Below are 19,458 nucleotides of genomic sequence, written 5' to 3' on the forward strand. Positions count from 1 at the left end.
AAGTAAATGCATTTAAAAGAAAAAATAAAAAAGGATTTTCCTGGGCCAAGGTTCCTTCTGGACTCATGCAAAGGCCTTTCACAATGTGCTACATTGTCTTGGACCTCTGGACAGTATGCCAAAGGAATCTAGTTTTGTTTTCTTTGAATTGTTTTGCTATTTTTTTAGTGACAGGGTTCTGCTAGCTCAGCCAGGTGAGACTGAGCCAGATGCTAATTTTTGCCTCCTTGAAAAGGGATCCATAAATCATGAAAGCTTCAGGCCCCCACAAAATATGGATCCCTTTCTGATACCAGATTGGAACTTTCTCAACCTCTTTTGAAATAGGAGAAGAAATATATCTTTGTTGACAGATAGGTAGTATACTGGAGGTTGAAGCAAAAACCATCCTTAAGACCCCAAACTGAAGATGAGAATAAGACAAGAAACAATTTCCTCAGGGGAGAGTTGCTAGGTTGGGGGGAGAAGTGTTCCTATTGATGTCTTCCTGTATTAAAAGAAAAAAAAAAAACAAAAAACAAACCTTAAGTTAATTAGAAGAGCTCATTCACTCAGGTGATTTTTTTTTTTTTTTAACAAGGTCTCATAACTCAGGCCGGCCTCAAACTTGCTAGGTAGCCTAGTACAACCTTGAACTCCTGATCCTTCTGTTTCTGCCTCCCAGATGCTGAGATGACAGGCATGCACCACCACATTTGGCTCCTTGTGTTTGTATTTTCTATCCTGTACGAACGTTCATGCAACTCCACTCTCATTTAGAACTAAATGATCTTTGTTGACTTGTTCCCCCAGTGCCTACTATTATCACTAACAGCCGTCTGGTTGTGGTGGTGACGGGGAAGCATCTTTTGTGAATGTTATAGTTTAGGAGGAAACACCCTCATATTTCCCCCTCATTGGTAACTACTGAAACTGAGAAGAAGTGTCTTTATCTGTAACCTGGGCTGCCTCTAAAATTACCTGGAACCCTATGAAAGATTGGAGTAGAAAGCACTTGAATGACTTATCTTCTTTTCTGATGACATATGATACCATCAGCCGGTCTCTCTTCTGGGAATTCACTGGCACTGTCCAGTCAAAACAACCAGGGAACTCTGATCTGCACAGTCATTTCTCTCAGAATGACCTTGGATTTCTCTTTCTTGTTTGCAAAACTATTCAATGGTAAGCAAGGACCCCAACTCCCTTCAAACCTGCTCTTGGGGAAGCGGTGCTCTTTGCTTTCTTTTGATTTGTCTCTAAAGCTCCGAGTTGCTTTGCCAGCCCCTGACTGTTTGACTCTTGAAAATGAAACTGGTACCCCTGGGATGCATAGCCAGCCCTGTACAAATTCAAGGAAGTGGCCAATCAGAGAAATGAACCTGGTCGCGTCAAGAGTTGACATGTAAGTTTTAGTCACAGTTCAATAAGGAAGGAAAGTTGGCAGACACGTGGGAAGTACTAATGTTCTTGGCAGCGCAGGGAAGGGAGACAGGGAGAACATGGATAGAGGGAGGAAGGGAGGGAAAGAGGGGAGGAGAGTGGGGGAGGGGAGGATGGGGCGGACCTTTAATGGCTGGTTGGTTCAGATAAGACTGTGGATCTAGGCTTTCAGGGCTACATATGGCATTGTGTAAAGGTAGGCAGAAAAAAATTCTGGGCGAGGGAGACAGTGAAGCAGGTTAGGAGCCAAGATGTAACCAAGCCTTGATCTTTTGGACATCACATGTGGGCTCCTGGTAGTCAGTTTGTTCTGTTCCGCTGATAAATTAAAACCATACTGAGGTTTTTTTTTTCTACATGTGCAATTTTATTGTAATTACAAGTCCTCTATATTTTAAAGCTTATATACTCATATATTAATTTTTAGTCCTTATACAATTGGTTATTAATGATTATTATTTGACCATAGGTAGGATTTTAATAAAAACAAAAAGAAAAACAAAAACCTGTGGCTGATGCAAAGTAATAAATGGATCCCAAATCATTTCTGCCTGTGTTTGGATGAAGATAGTTTATTTTTGTAGCTCTAACATCTAGCTGACTTGATGAGACTTTGGGCAAGTCTTTTTTAAGTACATCAAGGATCAACTTCATTTTAAAAACCAAGGTGAGAATTTCTGGCCCGCTAAGCTATATGAAGATCTAACGGGGAATGATGCTTTAGATATCAGAAATAAAAAATAGCCTTACCCATAAAGGTTAGTTCTTAAAATGACTGAAATGTTAGTGATTCGGGGCCCAATGGAGTGCAATGTACTTTATTTCCTAAAGTTTTGTAGTGTGTGTGTGTGTGTGTGTGTGTGTGTGTGTGTGCACGCGCGTGTGCACGCGGTAGGGATTCTTTGGTGGGAGGATTTCGTTCCTACTGCTGATTGGGAAATAGAAGTTAATTTCCCAAAAGGTCCAAGGAGAATAGTGATTTGACCTCGAGAGAAAGTGGAAACAACTAGAGATTAGAATCAGAAGGTCAAGGCAGGAGACTTAACTCTACTACTGATGAGCCAGGAAAGAGGGATCTCTCTCAACCCAGCAATCCTCCATGTTGTGCTTTTATTTATCCTTTCTGAAGAGTTCTTGACAAGCCTTGAAGTGATTCTGCAAGTTCCAAGACAAGTGGCCTTCAGGATGAAACAGGAGTGTCTTGAGAAAGCAGTTTTAGACAGTGGCCAGTCCCTGGCTTTCGGCTTGCCATTTAATTATGTTGCTAATTATCAGGGGCCCTGCTGTCTCCTTCACCTCAGTTGGCTTTCTTCACCAGCCAGTGGGCACGGGCTCACACACAGGCATTCACACACTCTTCCTGTTCTGGCTCCTTCTATTCTGAAGAAGAAAACATCTGAAGAGCGTTCCTCCCACTTAATTGCAGCCTGCTAGAAATGGGGGGTGGGGGTGGGGAAGGATGGCCATTATTAACAGCCACCTCTGATGACTCAGGTCTTTTGGCAAGTGTTCTTAAAGCTGTGGCCAATGTGTGGGGAGGGTGAAGGAGAGCTGAGTAAGACCGGAGTCAGTGTTTGCTTGGATGGACTCCATACCTGCATTATATAAACGTATTTATCGTGGCCCTCATATGGGAATGCGAACATAGCTCACTGGTACACTGGCTGCAGCTGTAGGTGACGGGGGCATTTGAGAACAGTGCCTCAGACCCTCAAAACTCAGGTTAAAACTTCAATATTAACAGCCACCGGACACTTCTTGGGTTATTACTAAAATAACAAAGACACATTCTTTGGTTGGTTGCTGGAGGATTTGTGTTTGTTTCGTAACGTGCCCCCTGTCCAGAACGTTTTAGAAACTTATGTTATTAATAATATACCCAAAACAGAAGAGTAGGATGAAGTACAGTAGTTTAGTCTGGCCCTATTTAAACGTGGCTCTGTTATCCCTCCACCTACTCATCCATCTATATAATTTAATCGTCTAGTTCAAAATCAATACTGGTTGTTTTCAGTGCTGCTACTGCTGTTTCTAATTTTCAGACACTACCTGGATTGTCTTCTGTAACATTTTTCGTTAATAGCGTGGAAAGAGAAACAGTGAAACAATGTAATTTATAATTTTGCTTGAGATGCTCTTTGGTTTTTGTTGTTGTGATTGTTCCCCCCACGCTGTCCCCCCCTTTTCTGTGTAGCCCTTGCTATCCTGTAACTTGCTCTGTAGATCAGGCTGGCCTCAGAATCACAGAGATGAGTCTGTCTCTATCTCCCGAGTGCTGGGATTGAAGGCGTGCGCCAACTGCTCGGGAGACTCTCTTACTAGAAGTGAAGTGGGAGATAGTTGGGAGGTGAATAATAAGACTAGACTATAAAGGGCACCACTCAGCAGTGCCTTTGAATGCTGGCTTCTTTCCTGACACACCCCTGGGTGACTATAGTCAAGTCACTGGAGGCTGTGTGTGGGAAGGATGGGTAGGACCATTTTAGGACCACGATAGTCAGACTCTCAAAGAAACCCTAGTTCTTTGGAACATGCTAACCCAAAAAGAGCTGTTCTTGGAATCCGATGGAGAAGAATTGGCTGTGGTCAATCTACTGACTCCGAAATAATTTACTGCCTTTATTATTATTATTTACCAGAAAGAAAAATTGACTCTTCTTTCCCCACCTATCTGTTCCTCTTCCAACTTTTACTCCCCTTCTTTTCATCCTCTTTCTCTCTCCCTCCCTCCCTCCCTCCCTCCCTCCCTCCCTCCCTCCCTCTCTTTTTCCTTTCCTCTCTCCCCTTCTTACTTCTTGCTTCCATGCTCCCCCCCCCCCCATTTCCTTCTGGTTCTACAGGATGTTTTTCCAAAAAGGCAACAGAGATGGAAATGAACTTGCCAGTGTTCCTCATAAAAAGTCTTGACACCGCCCCACCTTCTAGAGCTGGGGACCCGACCTCTTCACAGTGGCTGTGGTCGCTAGTCAGGGTGATCAGATAGAAATGGTTCAAAACTGTGCTTCCTTTGGCCCCTGTTGCTGTTTTAATAGACTTAAGGTGAACGCTTGTCTCAAACAAAATATAACAAAGCACACTCAAAACCCAAAATAACAGCAAGCTGCCTGAGATAAAAATAATAACACAGCCACCACCAAAACCTAAAACTCCTCCCTGTAAAGACCAAAACAAATATCAGCATAAAAGGAACTGGAGCTAGTTTGTTTTAGGTGGCCTGCTTGCTTTTCATTGAGTTTAGGCTTTCTTGTATCTGGGCAATGGGACTTACTCCTTTGTCTAGCTTCATTAATATTGGACCCTGAAGTGCAGATGTCTGGCCCAGGCCAGGTGGAGTTGAGAAAGCTTGGCTTCCATTTTGGACTTGTGAATGGATTAGGTCTGAGATGGGCTGGGCTTTGGTGGACAGGCAGATGGGTTGATGATGGCCAGGTGTTCAGAAGGGAAATGGCACTGGATTGGACGATGAACTTATTTCACAAACTTGGGGGCTTCTAACATGCTATCAAAGTTCTGTTCTCATTTTTCTCTGTCTTGGGATTTAGGGAAGGCCTTTCTTCATGCTGTTTTTCCACTCCTCAAGGGAGAAAGGGAAGGCATCAGAAATGGGGTGAGAATGTCGAGAAGGGCATGAGGGGCTGGGGATTCACGCCCTGCGCAACTTGTTTATGTGTATTTTTTTTGTTTGTGTTTTCACAAACTCTCCATACTTGAAAGCCGGACTTTGAAACTGGGGCTCTGAACCCTATCTTACTGTCAAGAACCCTAGTTCAGAGGGCTAAGAAGCTGGTCTCATGTCAGACCAGAGGAGGCTCAGTGAATATTTGAACTACCCTGGCTGTGTCCCCGAGTGGTAACTTTGCCACCACAACATGGAGCCTCCCTCACTGGGAGCTTTGGCGTCCTCACCTCGCCTGTTGCCTGGAGACAAAGGGAGGACAATGTGTCAACGCAGCCATTCCTCCTTTGAACTGGTTACAAGTCCTCCACTTTATCCATTTAGTAGTCTAACTGGTTTGCCTGGTCTTCTAAAGAGCCCTTGGGTGAGCTATGGCACCCGCCTGAAAAGCCACCTCTTAACGCTCACTGGAACAGGACACTTTCCGGAGATGCAGGAGGGGGACCACTGCATCTCATTTGGATTGTGTTATCCCTCCCTCTCTGCCCCTTGGGAAGTGCTTCCCTTCCAGAGCCCAGGCAGGATTTCAGATGATGACCTGGATGCTATATATTAATTCCTCCGCCATCGAGGATTAATCTGAGCCCTTCCCTGCTTCCTCCAGGAAAAAGAAAAAGTTTCCTTTTTCACTTATGCTCGGTTATTACCTCTTGCTGTCTCCCAACAAGCAATAATTGACCCAGATAAGATTCGGATTTTCAAAACAAGCTTCCTGTGCCTACTGCCCTTTCTTCTTTCCAGAACCCAAGAGAAAACGAAAAGCAGAGAGCCAATCTTAAAATGCCATATGGGACGTGTCAGTTACAGCAAGGGCACATTATTTTGATCTCTATATTAAAGATCTTAGGCTCACAAAATCTAAAGCGCTGTTATTTAATAAACAATGTATCTAAGTTTTTCAGCCTTGAGAGGACTGTTTCATCTCCGTTGCCCCAGGGCATGACTCTGCTTTCTCTTTGGCCCTGGGGAAGGGTGCTGGGAAAGGTATTCCACTTTTTGAGTTTAGATGCCATAAATTATTCATATTCGCATCCCTGGTACTAAGGCTATCAGCCACATCGTAAACATCCGATAAATGTTTGTTGAGTGATGTGTGATTTTGGGGGGCTGTTTGCTTGTCAGAAGGGGATGGCCTCGGGACTTCTTAGAAGGATTCCCCAGTTGTGTCAAAGCTAAACTTTGCAGTTTAGTTCGCTTACTTATTATCTTCTTACTTTGCACAGCTCTCTGGTACACAAAGCTCGAGAGTAGTATTTAACTCTCCTCTTAAGTCTGCCTTTCTTCTAGTTTCCAAACATCTTGTGTCATGCTAATCCTGGCCAAGCTTACGTGTGGATCAGGCTGTGTGGGGTTTTGTGTGCCTTTGGGTCGTCTTGTCTTAATAGGGGTTGGCAAAAAGCATTCTTTTGTTTTCTACCCCCTGAAAGGTTCTGCGTGTAACTTGTTACCTAGTCTATATATGGAGCCTCTGTTTGTTTGTTGGCTTTACGGCGATCCGTGCACACAATGGCGAAAGCATTTGATAGTGGAAAATCCGAATGAAGGCCAGGCTCTTCGTCTTTGTTGGTCTGCCCTTGGCCTTTCTGAACACACTGTGTCTTATTTAAAGTTCTGTAAACATAACTCAGGTTTAATGTTCATAGTCAGAGGTCTTTCTTAGTAACTATACTCAACACACACACACACACACACACACACACACACCAAAATCTGCTGAACTTACCCCTCACCTTTCCTGTTCACGTTTTCACAACTGATTTTCCAGGGGTCACTAAGTTCTGAGTCAAGATCTATGGACCAGGAAGGGAGAAAAATGATGACTTTGGCCCCAGGTATTTGTATTTGTGTGTGTGTGTGTGTGTGTGTGTGTGTGTGTGTGTGTGTGTTTGTGTGTGTGTGTGTGTGGTGTGTGTGTGTGTGTGTGTGTGTGTGTGTGTGTGTGTGTGTGTAACTCCTTCCTGTCTCAAATGACAAAGCTAAGCAGGTCGTACATTAGGATGGCCCAGGTTCTCACCCTGGACCTCATTTTTTTCTCATCTGTGGCTTGCGGGTAACAAAGATGAAGGAAGGTGGGCACAGAGGATCTGGCTGTGAGCATGGCAAGGTAGGACCGGATATTAAGAAGCCAGTTTGCCCATCTCTGTGAAGAAACAGTCACACAAAAAAAGGTTTTGAGATCCATGATCTGCCTCTGGTTAACCAGTTTACAGTGATCTATGGCTTCAGAGGTAAATTGTCCTACATGGCAAGGAATGAACCACACTTGGACTGAAAAAATGTGGTTTCAATTTGGCCGCAGTAACAAAAACAAAAGCTAAATCCCCCCTTGAAACTGGTCCTTTGCAACACGGCTTTTCTTTTCCTATGGCGGGGAAATTATATATATATAAAGGAAGAAGGTACATTTGGGAAATGGATGCATCTAAAAGCGACTGTTTCCTCTTCTATCGTCAGTGAAGTTAATGGCTATCAATCCAAAATGAGGACATTTCTAATATCCAGCCGTTTTGAAAAAAGAAGGTGTAAGTGGATTCCAGGTACACGGCAGCTGCACGGAGCATGGCTTTATGTTTAACGTCAGGGAGTTTAGTGTTTCATTGGTGACACCTTAGACATTTATTCGTGAGAGACTTAAAATGTCTGCCGTTCCAATGATTTGCAGCGTGTGTTTCTCCGATTCCCAAATAAATTCTGTTGGCTATCTAGGGGTTGTCACATTTTTAGTCAGCAATCACCGCATCAAGCTGTGCTGACAAAATGTCCCGACATAATTGTTAATAAGCATTATCATTTTAAGCATGAAACAGTTTAGCTAATGATTTATCTCTTACAACGCAGCACTCGGGGCAGCTGTACGAGTCGCCTCTTTAGCAAATCAAGTAATTTCTTTAACAAAATGTTAAGCACAGATGGGCCATAAGCTGTCAGTTAACTATTCTTGGGTCTGCATCTGCTGGCTTTCAATGCACTGTTTTAAGCATCCAGCCAGTCACTTAGCTGCGGCTCAGTGAAAAGCTGAACCTACTCTGATTGGCAAATAAAATGTTCATTTGTCTCTTCTTCCTATTGTTTTGTTTTGGTAACACATGTCAGCAGCTCAATTACCCAGTTCATTAACAGCTCCCAAAGGACACGATGGCCAGCCTGTGATAAGAGGGCAATTGTGGCCCATATGGCCAATAATGGCCCCTTTCTTGGCAATTGTAAACAGAAGTCACTTGGCCCTTTGCCTTTCAGAAGTACTGTTTTCCTGTTCTCCCGTCAGCGTGTGCAAATTACCTTTCTTAGCTAGAGCGAGCTCGCTGTCCTTAAGGAGGCTGGATACCCGTCGCAGCCCCAGCTCTCAGTTTTAATTATGACTGACTTTTAAGCTCTTGAGGGGAAAGTTCTTATCGTGGGAGACTATTCTTAGAAAGCTGTTAGCCGATTAATTGGTTAACTAATCAGTTTTCCTAATTGAATAGCAACACATTTTCTTGGGGGATTTAGTCTCGTTTTTTCTCTTCGAAAGGCTCTCGTGGCAGCAGTTACCATGGAGTTTTAAAAGCTGTTTTTTTTTTTTTTTTAAGCATATAGAAGTCATTTGTGGGTGTGTGTGGAGGGAATATTCTGCTGTGAGATAGTTAGATCATGTTGCTAAAGGAATTCTTTACACACACACACACATACACACACACACACACACACACACACACACACACACACCATATCCCTCAAGACAAAGGATTTCAGAAGCCATTGGGTTAATTTGGGTCAGGGTCAGTGTCTCCTAAACCAGTAAAGAACTTCTCCTTGCTTTGAACCCTTGAAAGGAAGTGCTTACACAGGAACAGGTTGACCAGTTATCGCTCCCTTCAGCAAAATGTCAGCATAAGAGCATTTCCAGTGATTAAAAATGACTACTAGCAGAGACCCACAGATGTGTGAATGAATGGACAGGGGGCATAAATCTTTCTATCCAACAGTGCTGTGACGGAGGAAGCCGTTTGAGTGGCTGATGGGCAGGTGTGAGTTGGTGGTGGAGACTGCCACCTAGAGAAAGGTGTCTCAGGTGCCTCAGATGGTTGCAGGTGGGCGTGGAGTTGTGCAGCTCGGAGCCTCTAAGGCACGTGGCCATCCTGCTAGTCTATTTGCCGGCCCTTATCTTAAATAAACACCCAAGGGCTCATGTTGTGCGTTTGAAATCTCTCCCTGTGAGAGGAGCAGAGGCCCTCCTGGGCTCATGCGCATCCGGCCATATTCATAAGCAATCTGTACTCTCCTCCCAGGGCAGCGGGCACTGAGGGAGTTGTTCAGTGTCAGGGTCTATTTGTGTTATTTTGATTAGCCCCAACCTGGCAGGAGCTTATTTTCCTTCTAATGACCTCATGCTGTGAGGCGACAGCTTCCGAAGGGAAGTGCTTGGCTTTGAAGGGAAGGGAATCCAGGAACTTTTCTGCAAGCCAAAAGATCAGGGACCGGGCAGGACCTGGGTAGGTAAGGAAATACAGGGTCTTAATTAGATTTATTGTTCTGGAAAGCATCTGTATCTTTCCTCGAGAAAGCCCAGAAACGCCCCCGCCCCACATGGCAAATTTGCTAAGATTTTTTTTTTTGTTGTTGTTGTTATCACATTTGGGATGGAAGTAATAGATGAAATTAAAAACAAAACAAAACAACCATTACTCCCCACACCTAAACTGTTGATTAGATTTTTAAATCATCTCTCTTTGTCTATTGCCTAAGAAAATTGCAGTTACTCATGAAGGGGGCCTGTGTGTGTGGGGGGGTTGGGGGGGTCAAGAGGGTAATTGGGAGTGAAAATAATCAAAATACATTATATTAATGTGTGGAAATATATTCAAACCCATTATTATGTATAACTAATATAAACTAAGAAAAACTTTGGAAAATCAGTCATTTGAATCTCAGTCTGGGATAAGAATTCTGGAAAGGATGATTTATTGCTTTGTGGCTTGTTAAATCATATACTGGTTCTAGCTCTATCTCAAGGATTTGTGGCAAATCTTTGGTTTGTTCCTGACAGAGGTATGATTCTTTTTATTTTCTTGACATATGTACAGTTTAAAAACAACGTGCTGGTTTACTTTGTAGCTTGTGAATTAATGTGGAAGAGACGCCTGCAGGTGCCTGCCAAAGTCTCTTGAACTGGCTTGGATTAACCCCTACTGTGCATCCATTTCAAACTCCCCCTCCTCCCTTCTCTAGGAAAAAAAAAAAAAAAAGAAAAACACTCAACCTCCTCTTTCTCATCCACTCTGGCTTTCTTTGTGTCTCCAGCACCCTGCCAGGCAGGTGTCAGGACCCTGAATGAGGGTAAATGCCCCGTTGATGGATTCCACAGATGGAGCGTGGAAATCGCTAGAATAGGACTCAGCCACAGGCCATTTCTTGGGATCCAACAAAAGCCTCCAAATAAGTCAACAAAAATCTCAAAGATCACAAAGGGAAAATGTCATTTGTCATTTACTCTGGGTCCGTGAGGGAGTATCAGTCTTGCTTCGTTCCTGACTTTCACCCGAGTAAACACGGGAGAGGTCATTCACTCTTTCTCAGTGTAAAGGGGCTACTTCAGATCTGAAAACGGCTTGCTGGTCCACTGAACGGCAAAACTCACAGGCACAGGAGACCCTGCTATCAGCCAAGGGGGTTTTTAGCAAAGTTAGAGCCAGTCTGCTAAAGACTTTTCAGAATATACCTTAGTCACCTTCAGACACTGTGTGAAATGATTCAGGGAGGATTCTTGTTTTTATCTTGTTCTTTATCAGTGGAGTAAAAAGGGGACCAGTTTTGTCCTCAAAGGAAGATTGTTGGGGTCTATTTTGGGGCCATCTTAGGGAAATAGAGGATGACTAGGAAGTTGGGCCTCCAGAGATGCCCCCACCTTCTCCCTCGTCTGTAAATCCCATTGTATTATATCTAGGGCAAACCTAGAGTTTAAATGGCTGTCATGTTTTGAGTCTTTAATTATTCAAATAAAAGGGCTTGCTGAGAAGGATGACAGTGTGCCAAATACATGCCTGTGAATTACTTTGTTTCTTCATTTTTTTCCTCCCTGTCTCCCATCTCTGAATTATATTTGTCTGGAAACCAATAATTACAGAATTCCACGTGACTAAATCCCTATAAAATTGAGGCAAGATTTCATGTATAATAGTGTTAACTAGGGTGAAATATTTCCCGAGGCTACAGAAGAGGTCACAAGGGTCTAAGGGACAAAGACACACTCTCTAATTCTGTAATTCTGTCTTTAATTAAACTTCATGGTTAGGCCACTGGTGGTAATACTTTCTCCTTCTCTTCCCAGTTTGATTTGATTTGTTTCTGAAGGGAGAATTTGTCTTCCTGTGGGATGTGACAGTAGTCTTATTCCTTCATTCTTTTTAGGAAGGACGCCCATTTCCCCAAGTGCGATCTTAAAAGTTACCATGACATCAACAGGATAACAGAGAATTCGCCTCTGAAAACGTAGAATTGGCTGGCTGTAGACAAAGACACAGGGGATTGATAATAATACTAAGTTGAAATACCCAATTGCCTGGAGAGGTGTTAGGCTTCCCAAAAGCCCTGCTGTTTATTTGTTTGATTGTTTTGCTGACTGACTTATAGCTATCCCTATATATTCACAATTCCTTATTCTTTGACTTTTCTTTTGAAGGACGGTTCAGCTCTTGATAGCCTTTCACCAAGTGCATTGTAATAATAATAATAATGATAATAATAATGATGATGATAATAATAATAATAAACCCTCCCCGAAGACTGTAATAAAGATATAAAATGAATAATTCCTTCAACTGGTTGTAGCTAGTCCTGGGTTCCAAGCTGCCTCTGGAGTTAGGCCCAGGAAATGGTTTGTGATGTTCTTAAAGGAGACTGCAAGGTTAAACGATTTTAATCTTCTTACGTCTATTCAGTATCTTGGCAAAATGAGCTTGCGTCTTAAGAACTTTATTGTTTAAAAAAAAAAAAAAACTAGACCTTGACCGTGTACAGAACTCAACACCATTCTGCTGACCTGAACTCCGTCAGGAAGGAAGGTCTTTGGTGGAGGCTATCAGTGCAGCGGTCGGTCCCTTTTCTGTAAACTTTGGTTTGTTTCGGGCAGTGTTTGAAAATTTGAGCGAAATGGTAACAAAAGTGGCCATCAGCTAAATGATTGACATCTGAATTCCTATTTTGGTTCTTTTCTGCTGTGTCTCTTCAAAAGGACAGTGTGTGTGTGTGTGTGTGTGTGTGTGTGTGTGTGTGTGTGTGTGTGTGCATACTATTTAGAGCATACCAAGTAAAAAGAGACAGAGCAAAGCGTGTCTTCTGAAGTCACACAAGCCTGGGCCAGGTCTTCAGCTGTGTGAGCTGAATAACTCTGGGGTTTTGCTATGTCCAAGATGGGTAGGCCTTTGCTTTGAAATGAGAGAGGGAGGGAGGAGAGAGAGAGAGAGAGAGAGAGAGAGAGAGAGAGAGAGAGAGAGAGAGAGAGAGAGAGAGAATTTCATTATCTTTAAAAACTTTGATCCACGGCTCCTTGAGACATTGCACTTAAGTGATGCCAAAGTCAGAGAATGGATTGTGGAGAGAGATTGAAAACAGGTAAAAAAAAAAATTTCACAGATAACGTTCAGGGTTGGGATAAAAAAAAAATCTGTGAGTTGTGTTACAGTTCAAATCCATAGCATTTCCATTTCAGGCCATGCAATGAATACTGATGTGTATTTTTTAATGAGAGCTATTCTGAAATTTGAACTTTGAAAACAATCTCTTCATCTTCATGGAGCAAATTTTGCATATGAAGATACCAGTGAGATCATATAGAATCGAATTTCTACAGCCTAGCGAGTTTTTTGCTGAGACATCTACCTGTCTAGTCCCAAGTCACAGCATCAGGCATTCTATTCAGGAAAACAAACAAACAAATAAAAAAAAATCCTGTAATTTCTTTCTATCAAGCTGCAATAAAAGGCTTGTTTTCCTTTCCATATTGTATATAGGACATATTGTATCCAGTTTGTTCTACTGGCTTGAATAATACAGAATATGGATAATACATGAACTACAAGGAAATGGTGGTCTCTATGTGCTGAAAAACTGGAACTTAAAATTGAGATTTGCTCTTGGTGAAAGATGAGTGATCCAAATTACTCAATTATTGAGAATTAGGTTCTGTACAAATATTAAGTTTCACCTCTATTCAGTGATAGGAGAAATAGTAGTATTTTCATTTTAGAAAAAGCTAGATTTTCCTAGCTGGTCAATTAACCTTGGATTGCTGACTATACATATTTTAAAGCCCACATCCTTTTGGGGTTTACAGATGGGGAGAAGTTACAATTAGCTTGTAAAATTGTGGCTTTGTATTGCCAAAAATGATCAGTTGGTTCAAATAATTTTCCAGTAGAGAAATCAAGGAAATGATTTCCTCTCAGTTGCCTGAAACGCTGCTATCTAGAACTTTCCACTGTTTATGAGTGTTCAGTTTAGAAGCAAAAGCAGTGATTTGTTGGCTCATTAAAGAATTTTATTTGTGGTAGAAAAGGTTGTCCTATTGAATTACAAAAATTCTGAGCCGTTTTATTTGCTTACTTGAGGTGATTCCTCAACACACACACACACACACACACACACACACACACACACACACACAAATACACAGACACAGACACACACACCACAATTTTTTTTTGAGAAAAAATGATAATTATTCCCAAGATACCTACAAGTATACAAATGCTTAGAAGACTTTGAAAATAATTTTTAAGAACCCACAGACCCACTCACACACCTCTAAATAGATATTGGGAGGTTAAGAGAGAGCAGAGTCTCCATCTCAGAGAAGTAGATTAGCAGAAAAATCAGTGCTAGAAAAAAATTGAAAATTTGCCGTGTGCTTTTATTCATTCATCTTGCAATTATTAAGCACCTACTGTGTGCCAAGTCCCCAGTATAAGCAAGTCAGGGAGAAGGCCTTGACCACACAGAGTTTATTTTCTGGGGATATTGATCGTTAGGTAAAACATGGTGGTCTTGACCCTCAGAATTAATTCTTGCTGGTACTGATAAATCCAACCAGGCTTTTTCTTCAGAAACCAGAGATGACTTTGATTAATTGACCTGACAGTGCATGGCACATCATATTTACTTGGGAGAGTTTAATAACCTCAGAGAGTCCCCAAGGAAACATGAAAATTTCCACATACCTTTATCCTAATGGGATCATAGTAACAGAATGTGGCCACGAGGGTTTAGAAGTCTCACAGGCAAAGGGAGGCTCTGGAAAGACCTTTGTCTCTGTTGAACCTTTCACCTACATTCACTGTGGAAAGAGAAATCAGAGCAACAGAAATCTGGAATGGGACAGGAAAATGGTCTGTGGAAATGAACGGTTTCCTCTGGGGGATAGGCGATCTGTTTCTCCAGGAGTGTAGCATTTACAATTTAAACATACATAGAAAAAAGTGACAATTGTGGATAAAGTGTGGCAATTTTGAGAGGGAAAAGAGATAATATGGAATATTTGCTAGAAGTTGTTCTTTGATTGTCCAACATCTGTCACGTTATCACCTGAGATTTTTGTCAGAGAGGCAAATTTGAAGGTCCCAGAGCCAGCTACTGAATCCTAAAATGCCAACCCTTGTTTCTCGGAGGCCTCCGAGGGATTCTGCTGGTTCACGCGCCTAAGAATCACTGCTCTAAAACTGTGGACAAGTCATTGCTTTGCTATTTAGCTTACTTTTATCAAATATGTGTTCATATAGGTTGTATTGGGAGTTGCTGAACTTTATAATTTAACACATTTTATTTTGCATGTTCCCTTAAAATATTCTCATTGTTAAAGGAAGTCAGTTTTTAAAGTTAATACCTAAAATAGGATCTATCTCAAATGAGATAATTTTATATTGAATTAGGTGAGGGTAAGTTGAAAAAAAATATGTACATGACATAACACACACACACACACACACACACACACACACACACACACACACAATGTACTGTATATGTATGCTTTGCTTTTATGTGAAGTACATTTGTTTCCAGGTATCTTTTCTGTAATTTGTCATATTGGGTGGCTAATCTACTGCTTCCCCATTTCCAATCTTTAGGTGTGCATCAAATACAGAAGTATTAAAATAATAGAAAACTTATAATGACACCTAGGGATTCACTTCACCTTTTGGAAAGCTTATAATTTGTAGTAAAATACAGTGAAGTTTTAATTTTGTAGGACAGAAGTCGTTTTTGATCTTAAGAAATTAGAAGTGCTGGGGACAGGGAGAGGGCCCCCAGGCCTGAAAACCTGAGTGTGATCTCCAGGACACATGTGGTAGAAGGAGAAAAAACAGACTCCTGGAAGTTGTCCTCTGACTTCCTTATGTGTGTTGTTACCTCAGCATCCCATTCTCTACTCCCAAATATATAAATAATAAAAAAATAAAAGAGAGCTTAGATCAATAGCTTGGAATGATAGCATACACTTATGATCCCAACTGTCTGGAGGCTGAAGCAGGAAGACTATGAATTTGATGCCAGCTTGGACTGCACATTGAGTTTGAAGCTAGCCTTGGCTAAGTAGCTGAACTCTATGTCAAAACAACAACAACAACAACAACAACAACAATAACAATTAGAAGTATAGAACACATTGTGTTTTCTCACTGCTTGTCTGATCCTACCAGTCTGAGTTGCAAATAAAGTACTTGGATGTTTGCAAAAATTCTTTTTGTTGTTTGTATATATGGTGTGTGTGTGTGTGTGTGTGTGTGTGTGTGTGTGTGTGTGTGTGTGTGTATTTGCAGCCTTACACGTCAGGTGCGTATGTGGAGGTCAGAGAACAACTTTGTAGAGTCAATTCTCTCCTTTCATGTTTACGTGGGTCTTGGGGATCAACCTGAGGTTGTCAGGCTTATGTGGCAAGTGTCTTTAGCCACTGGGCCATCTTGACACCCCTCCCTTGATGGTGACATGAAGCATTTTCCGTTTTCTGGCTGGTGTGCCCATTCGCTACAGCACATCTCAGTCCCTTCTCGGAAGGACCCCCAGTTCTTTGGGGGAGGCTTTAGGGTGTGTTTGAACGTGCTCAGGAGCAAAGCTGCTGTGGCTCCTCCTCATGTCTCAGACTCTGTCCCCGATAGCCATGGACAACTCTCTCTCCATTGCCCCCGTGTCTGGTTAAGGGCACCCCTCCTGCCTAGTGCCCTGGCCTTGCATGTCTTCAAATGACAGAAAGCACTCTCTATAGATTAACAGATGCTCTGTTATGGAAATGACTAATCTGCTGTGGAGGCACTAATACTTTTAGCGGAAACAAGGAGAACCATGTACCATCTCTTTCTCCATCAAATGTCGGCCTAGAAATGGCACCATTGGTGTCCCGAGCTTCTCAAGCCCTTCTTACAGCTTCTTCTTCTTCCTCTTCTTCTCCTTCTCCTCCTCCTCCTCCTCCTCCTCCTCCTCCTCCTCCTCCTTCTTCTTCTTCTTCTTCTTTAAAGAATTCAGATCTTGCTTATATGGGAGAAGTGGATTGTTCATTCCATTTCTATCTCATTCTCTGGTCCTCATTTCTTTTTCTAGTCATCCACATACTAAATTATAAAGCTTACCCGCCCCCCACTCACATTAATATAAAAAAGATACAGGCTGCTTGGGGAGAAGTCACAGTCGGGTCAGCTTCAGGGTCTTTGGTCCTGTGCAGTCATGCAGGACCCTGAGAAGGGTCTGAGCACTGGGTAATGCTCTCTTGAAATTTGTGATAACTTTTGAACAAGGGGCCGACCCTTCTCTTCTTTTGCCCTGGGCTCCTGCAGGCAGGCGGCTAATCCAGACTGCTACTCCGCCTCAGCAGAGGCTCCGGCTTTGAACTTCACTCTAGGGATGGTTCACCAGACAGTGTCTCCCTTTTGGATTAGTTCTTGAGATTATCATTAATGAAACAGAAATTCTCCTTAAAGCAGTTCCCAGTTTCTGGTGGTGAGAGATACTGATTTATAGTACAAGCAGAGTCTACAGTATATGGGAATCCTGCAAGAGTTTACCATTACTCATTATTTTTAGATCCTACATCAAGTGTAAAATATCTTTAGTCACACCTTTTCCAGCATAAAGGTTGTTAGTATATTATTTTAAAATTAAAATGTAAAGTTAGAACACAAAATAATGGGTTTTGTTATGTTGTTACCTCTCATTTGTTCTCCCCCATCATTAGTAAGAATTTATCAGAAAACAAATCAAAAGCTGGGTATGGTGGCACACATCTGAAATCCCAGCGGTTGGGAGAATGAGGCAAGATTTTGAGTCCAAGGCCAGCTGGGGCTATGCAGAGAGACCATGTTTTACTTATTAAACAGACAAATAAGCACAGGGCTGTGGAAAGGGAGTAAGACTAATCTTTGTTTTCTAAGAGCTCGGAATAACAGATACCCAGGGCAAATATTTCTGGGGGCGGGGGTGGGATGGGGTTGCTGCAGGGAGACAGAGTAGGGAAGGTCCTAAGTATCATTTAATAGCCCTATGGCACTATATGGAGGGGCTTGGTGTCCATGAGAAGACATTCAGGCACTGTGGCTGGGGAGACTTGCTTTTTGATTTAATTTCACCATGTTTTTTCTTTTCCCTCCTGTGCTTCTAGCCTCAGCGCCGCAATCCGACGAAGGCTCCGACATTGACTCTGAACCTGACCTACCGCTGAAGAGGAAGCAGCGCAGGAGTAGGACCACCTTCACCGCGGAGCAGCTGGAGGAACTGGAGCGCGCTTTCGAGAGAACCCACTACCCAGACATCTACACCAGGGAGGAGCTGGCCCAGAGGGCAAAGCTTACCGAGGCCCGAGTGCAGGTACTGATGCCCAGACAGCGGACACTTTCTCAGATCCAGGGAGAACCTCCCCATCCTCTTGTGCGACGCTTTTGTAGTTTGCTTGGGGATGGAGTCTCACTAAGTAGCCCAGGCTGATGGGGACTCACAAGACTCCTGCCTCAGCCTCCTGAGCGCTGGGGTTTAGAGATGTACAGCACAGCACACAGCTGAAAAGCGCTTGAAACCAAGAAAACCGCATTAGCAATAGTGCTTATAGTGAATGCGTATCTGCAGGTTTGGTGATTGCTATGAGGTTATGTTTACGGCACACAGAATTCTAGGATCCTGCGTACTTATCATTCTCACATCCTCACCGTGTACCAGAGACTAAATGACTGTTGAGGTAGCTCCCTGTTAATAGCAAACATACTTTGAGTGGTTATTTTACAGGAGGCACTATTTTCAGTCTTATATTTTACATGGATTAACTCATGAATCATCACTAAAAACCCTCGGTTGATATAGTTACTATCCCCAATCGATGAACAAGGAAATAGAAACTTCAGCTAGTTGAATAACTACCTAAGCTAACATTGCTGTATGCTAGGACAGAAACCATTGGATCCCACATGCTTCATCTGTGGCCTTTTCCATTAGGAAAATGTGTAAAAATACGTACAGTAGTCTCTTCATTTACAGATTGTACAGTTTGGAAGCAATTATATTATTTTAAGATCATTATGATATCTGATTTGGTTGTCAACTTGACAACCAAATATTGTTTGGAAGATATTGGAAGAGGGATGTGTCTACTTGAAGAATTGCCTCCATCAGATTGGCCTATGGGTATGTCTGTGGGGCATTTTCTTGATTGCTAATTGATGTAGGGAGTCTAGGCACTGTGGGTAGTGCCATTGTGGAGGCCCACAAAGGTTTCCTAGTGAGAGCTGAGCTTGCTTTACCCAGCAGAGCTGCATTAGAGGACTGCTTGACCACGTGCATGGTTACTAGGTGATTGGAAGGGTCTATACTTGGCTGAGCTAGGAGGAGGTCTTTTGCTCCACCCCTTGGCATTCCTATAAATAGCCCTTTAGAAGAGACAAAAGGGGCTGGTGGATAAGGATCCAGGCCCTCCTGAGACTATTCTGTGTTTCTATCTGTTTCTCTCCCCTCTATCCTTCTATCTAATATCTCTTATCCCTCTCTCCTCAAGAGTACCTTGTCGTAAAATGTGAGAGCCGGTCTCCCAGCTAGTCTCCCACATGCCATCTGATGGCCCATGGTCCTAGGTAGTTCAAGAAAACAGGTTGAGCATAAGCCAGAGGGATCAAGCCAGTGAGCAGTGTTCCTCCATGGTCTCTGCTTTGGCTCCTGCCTCCAGGTTCATGCCTTGGCTTCCTTGGATGGATGATGGATTGTAAAGCATAAGATGAAACACATTCTTTCCTTCCCAAGTGGCTTTTGGCCATGTTTATTATGGCAACAGAAAGAAAACTAAGACATTCAGGTTCAATTTTTTACATGATTCTGTGTGTGTGTGTGTGTGTGTGTGTGTGTGTGTGTGTGTGTGT

The 19,458-nt window shown here is 42.6% G+C and overlaps 1 protein-coding gene across 1 annotated transcript in view; it reads left to right on the top strand.

Annotated features, from left to right (window-relative positions):
- Positions 1-19,458, top strand: part of Pax3 (paired box 3) — a 95,384-nt gene that overhangs the window by 46,844 nt on the left and 29,082 nt on the right. Inside the window, exon 5 of the mRNA XM_006972127.4 lies at positions 17,721-17,926. Within this exon, the coding sequence (XP_006972189.1) occupies positions 17,721-17,926 (206 nt within the window). The remainder of the gene's footprint in view (positions 1-17,720; positions 17,927-19,458) is intronic.

This window comes from Peromyscus maniculatus, chromosome 13 (assembly GCF_049852395.1).
Source record: "Peromyscus maniculatus bairdii isolate BWxNUB_F1_BW_parent chromosome 13, HU_Pman_BW_mat_3.1, whole genome shotgun sequence".
Taxonomy (NCBI): domain Eukaryota; kingdom Metazoa; phylum Chordata; class Mammalia; order Rodentia; family Cricetidae; genus Peromyscus; species Peromyscus maniculatus.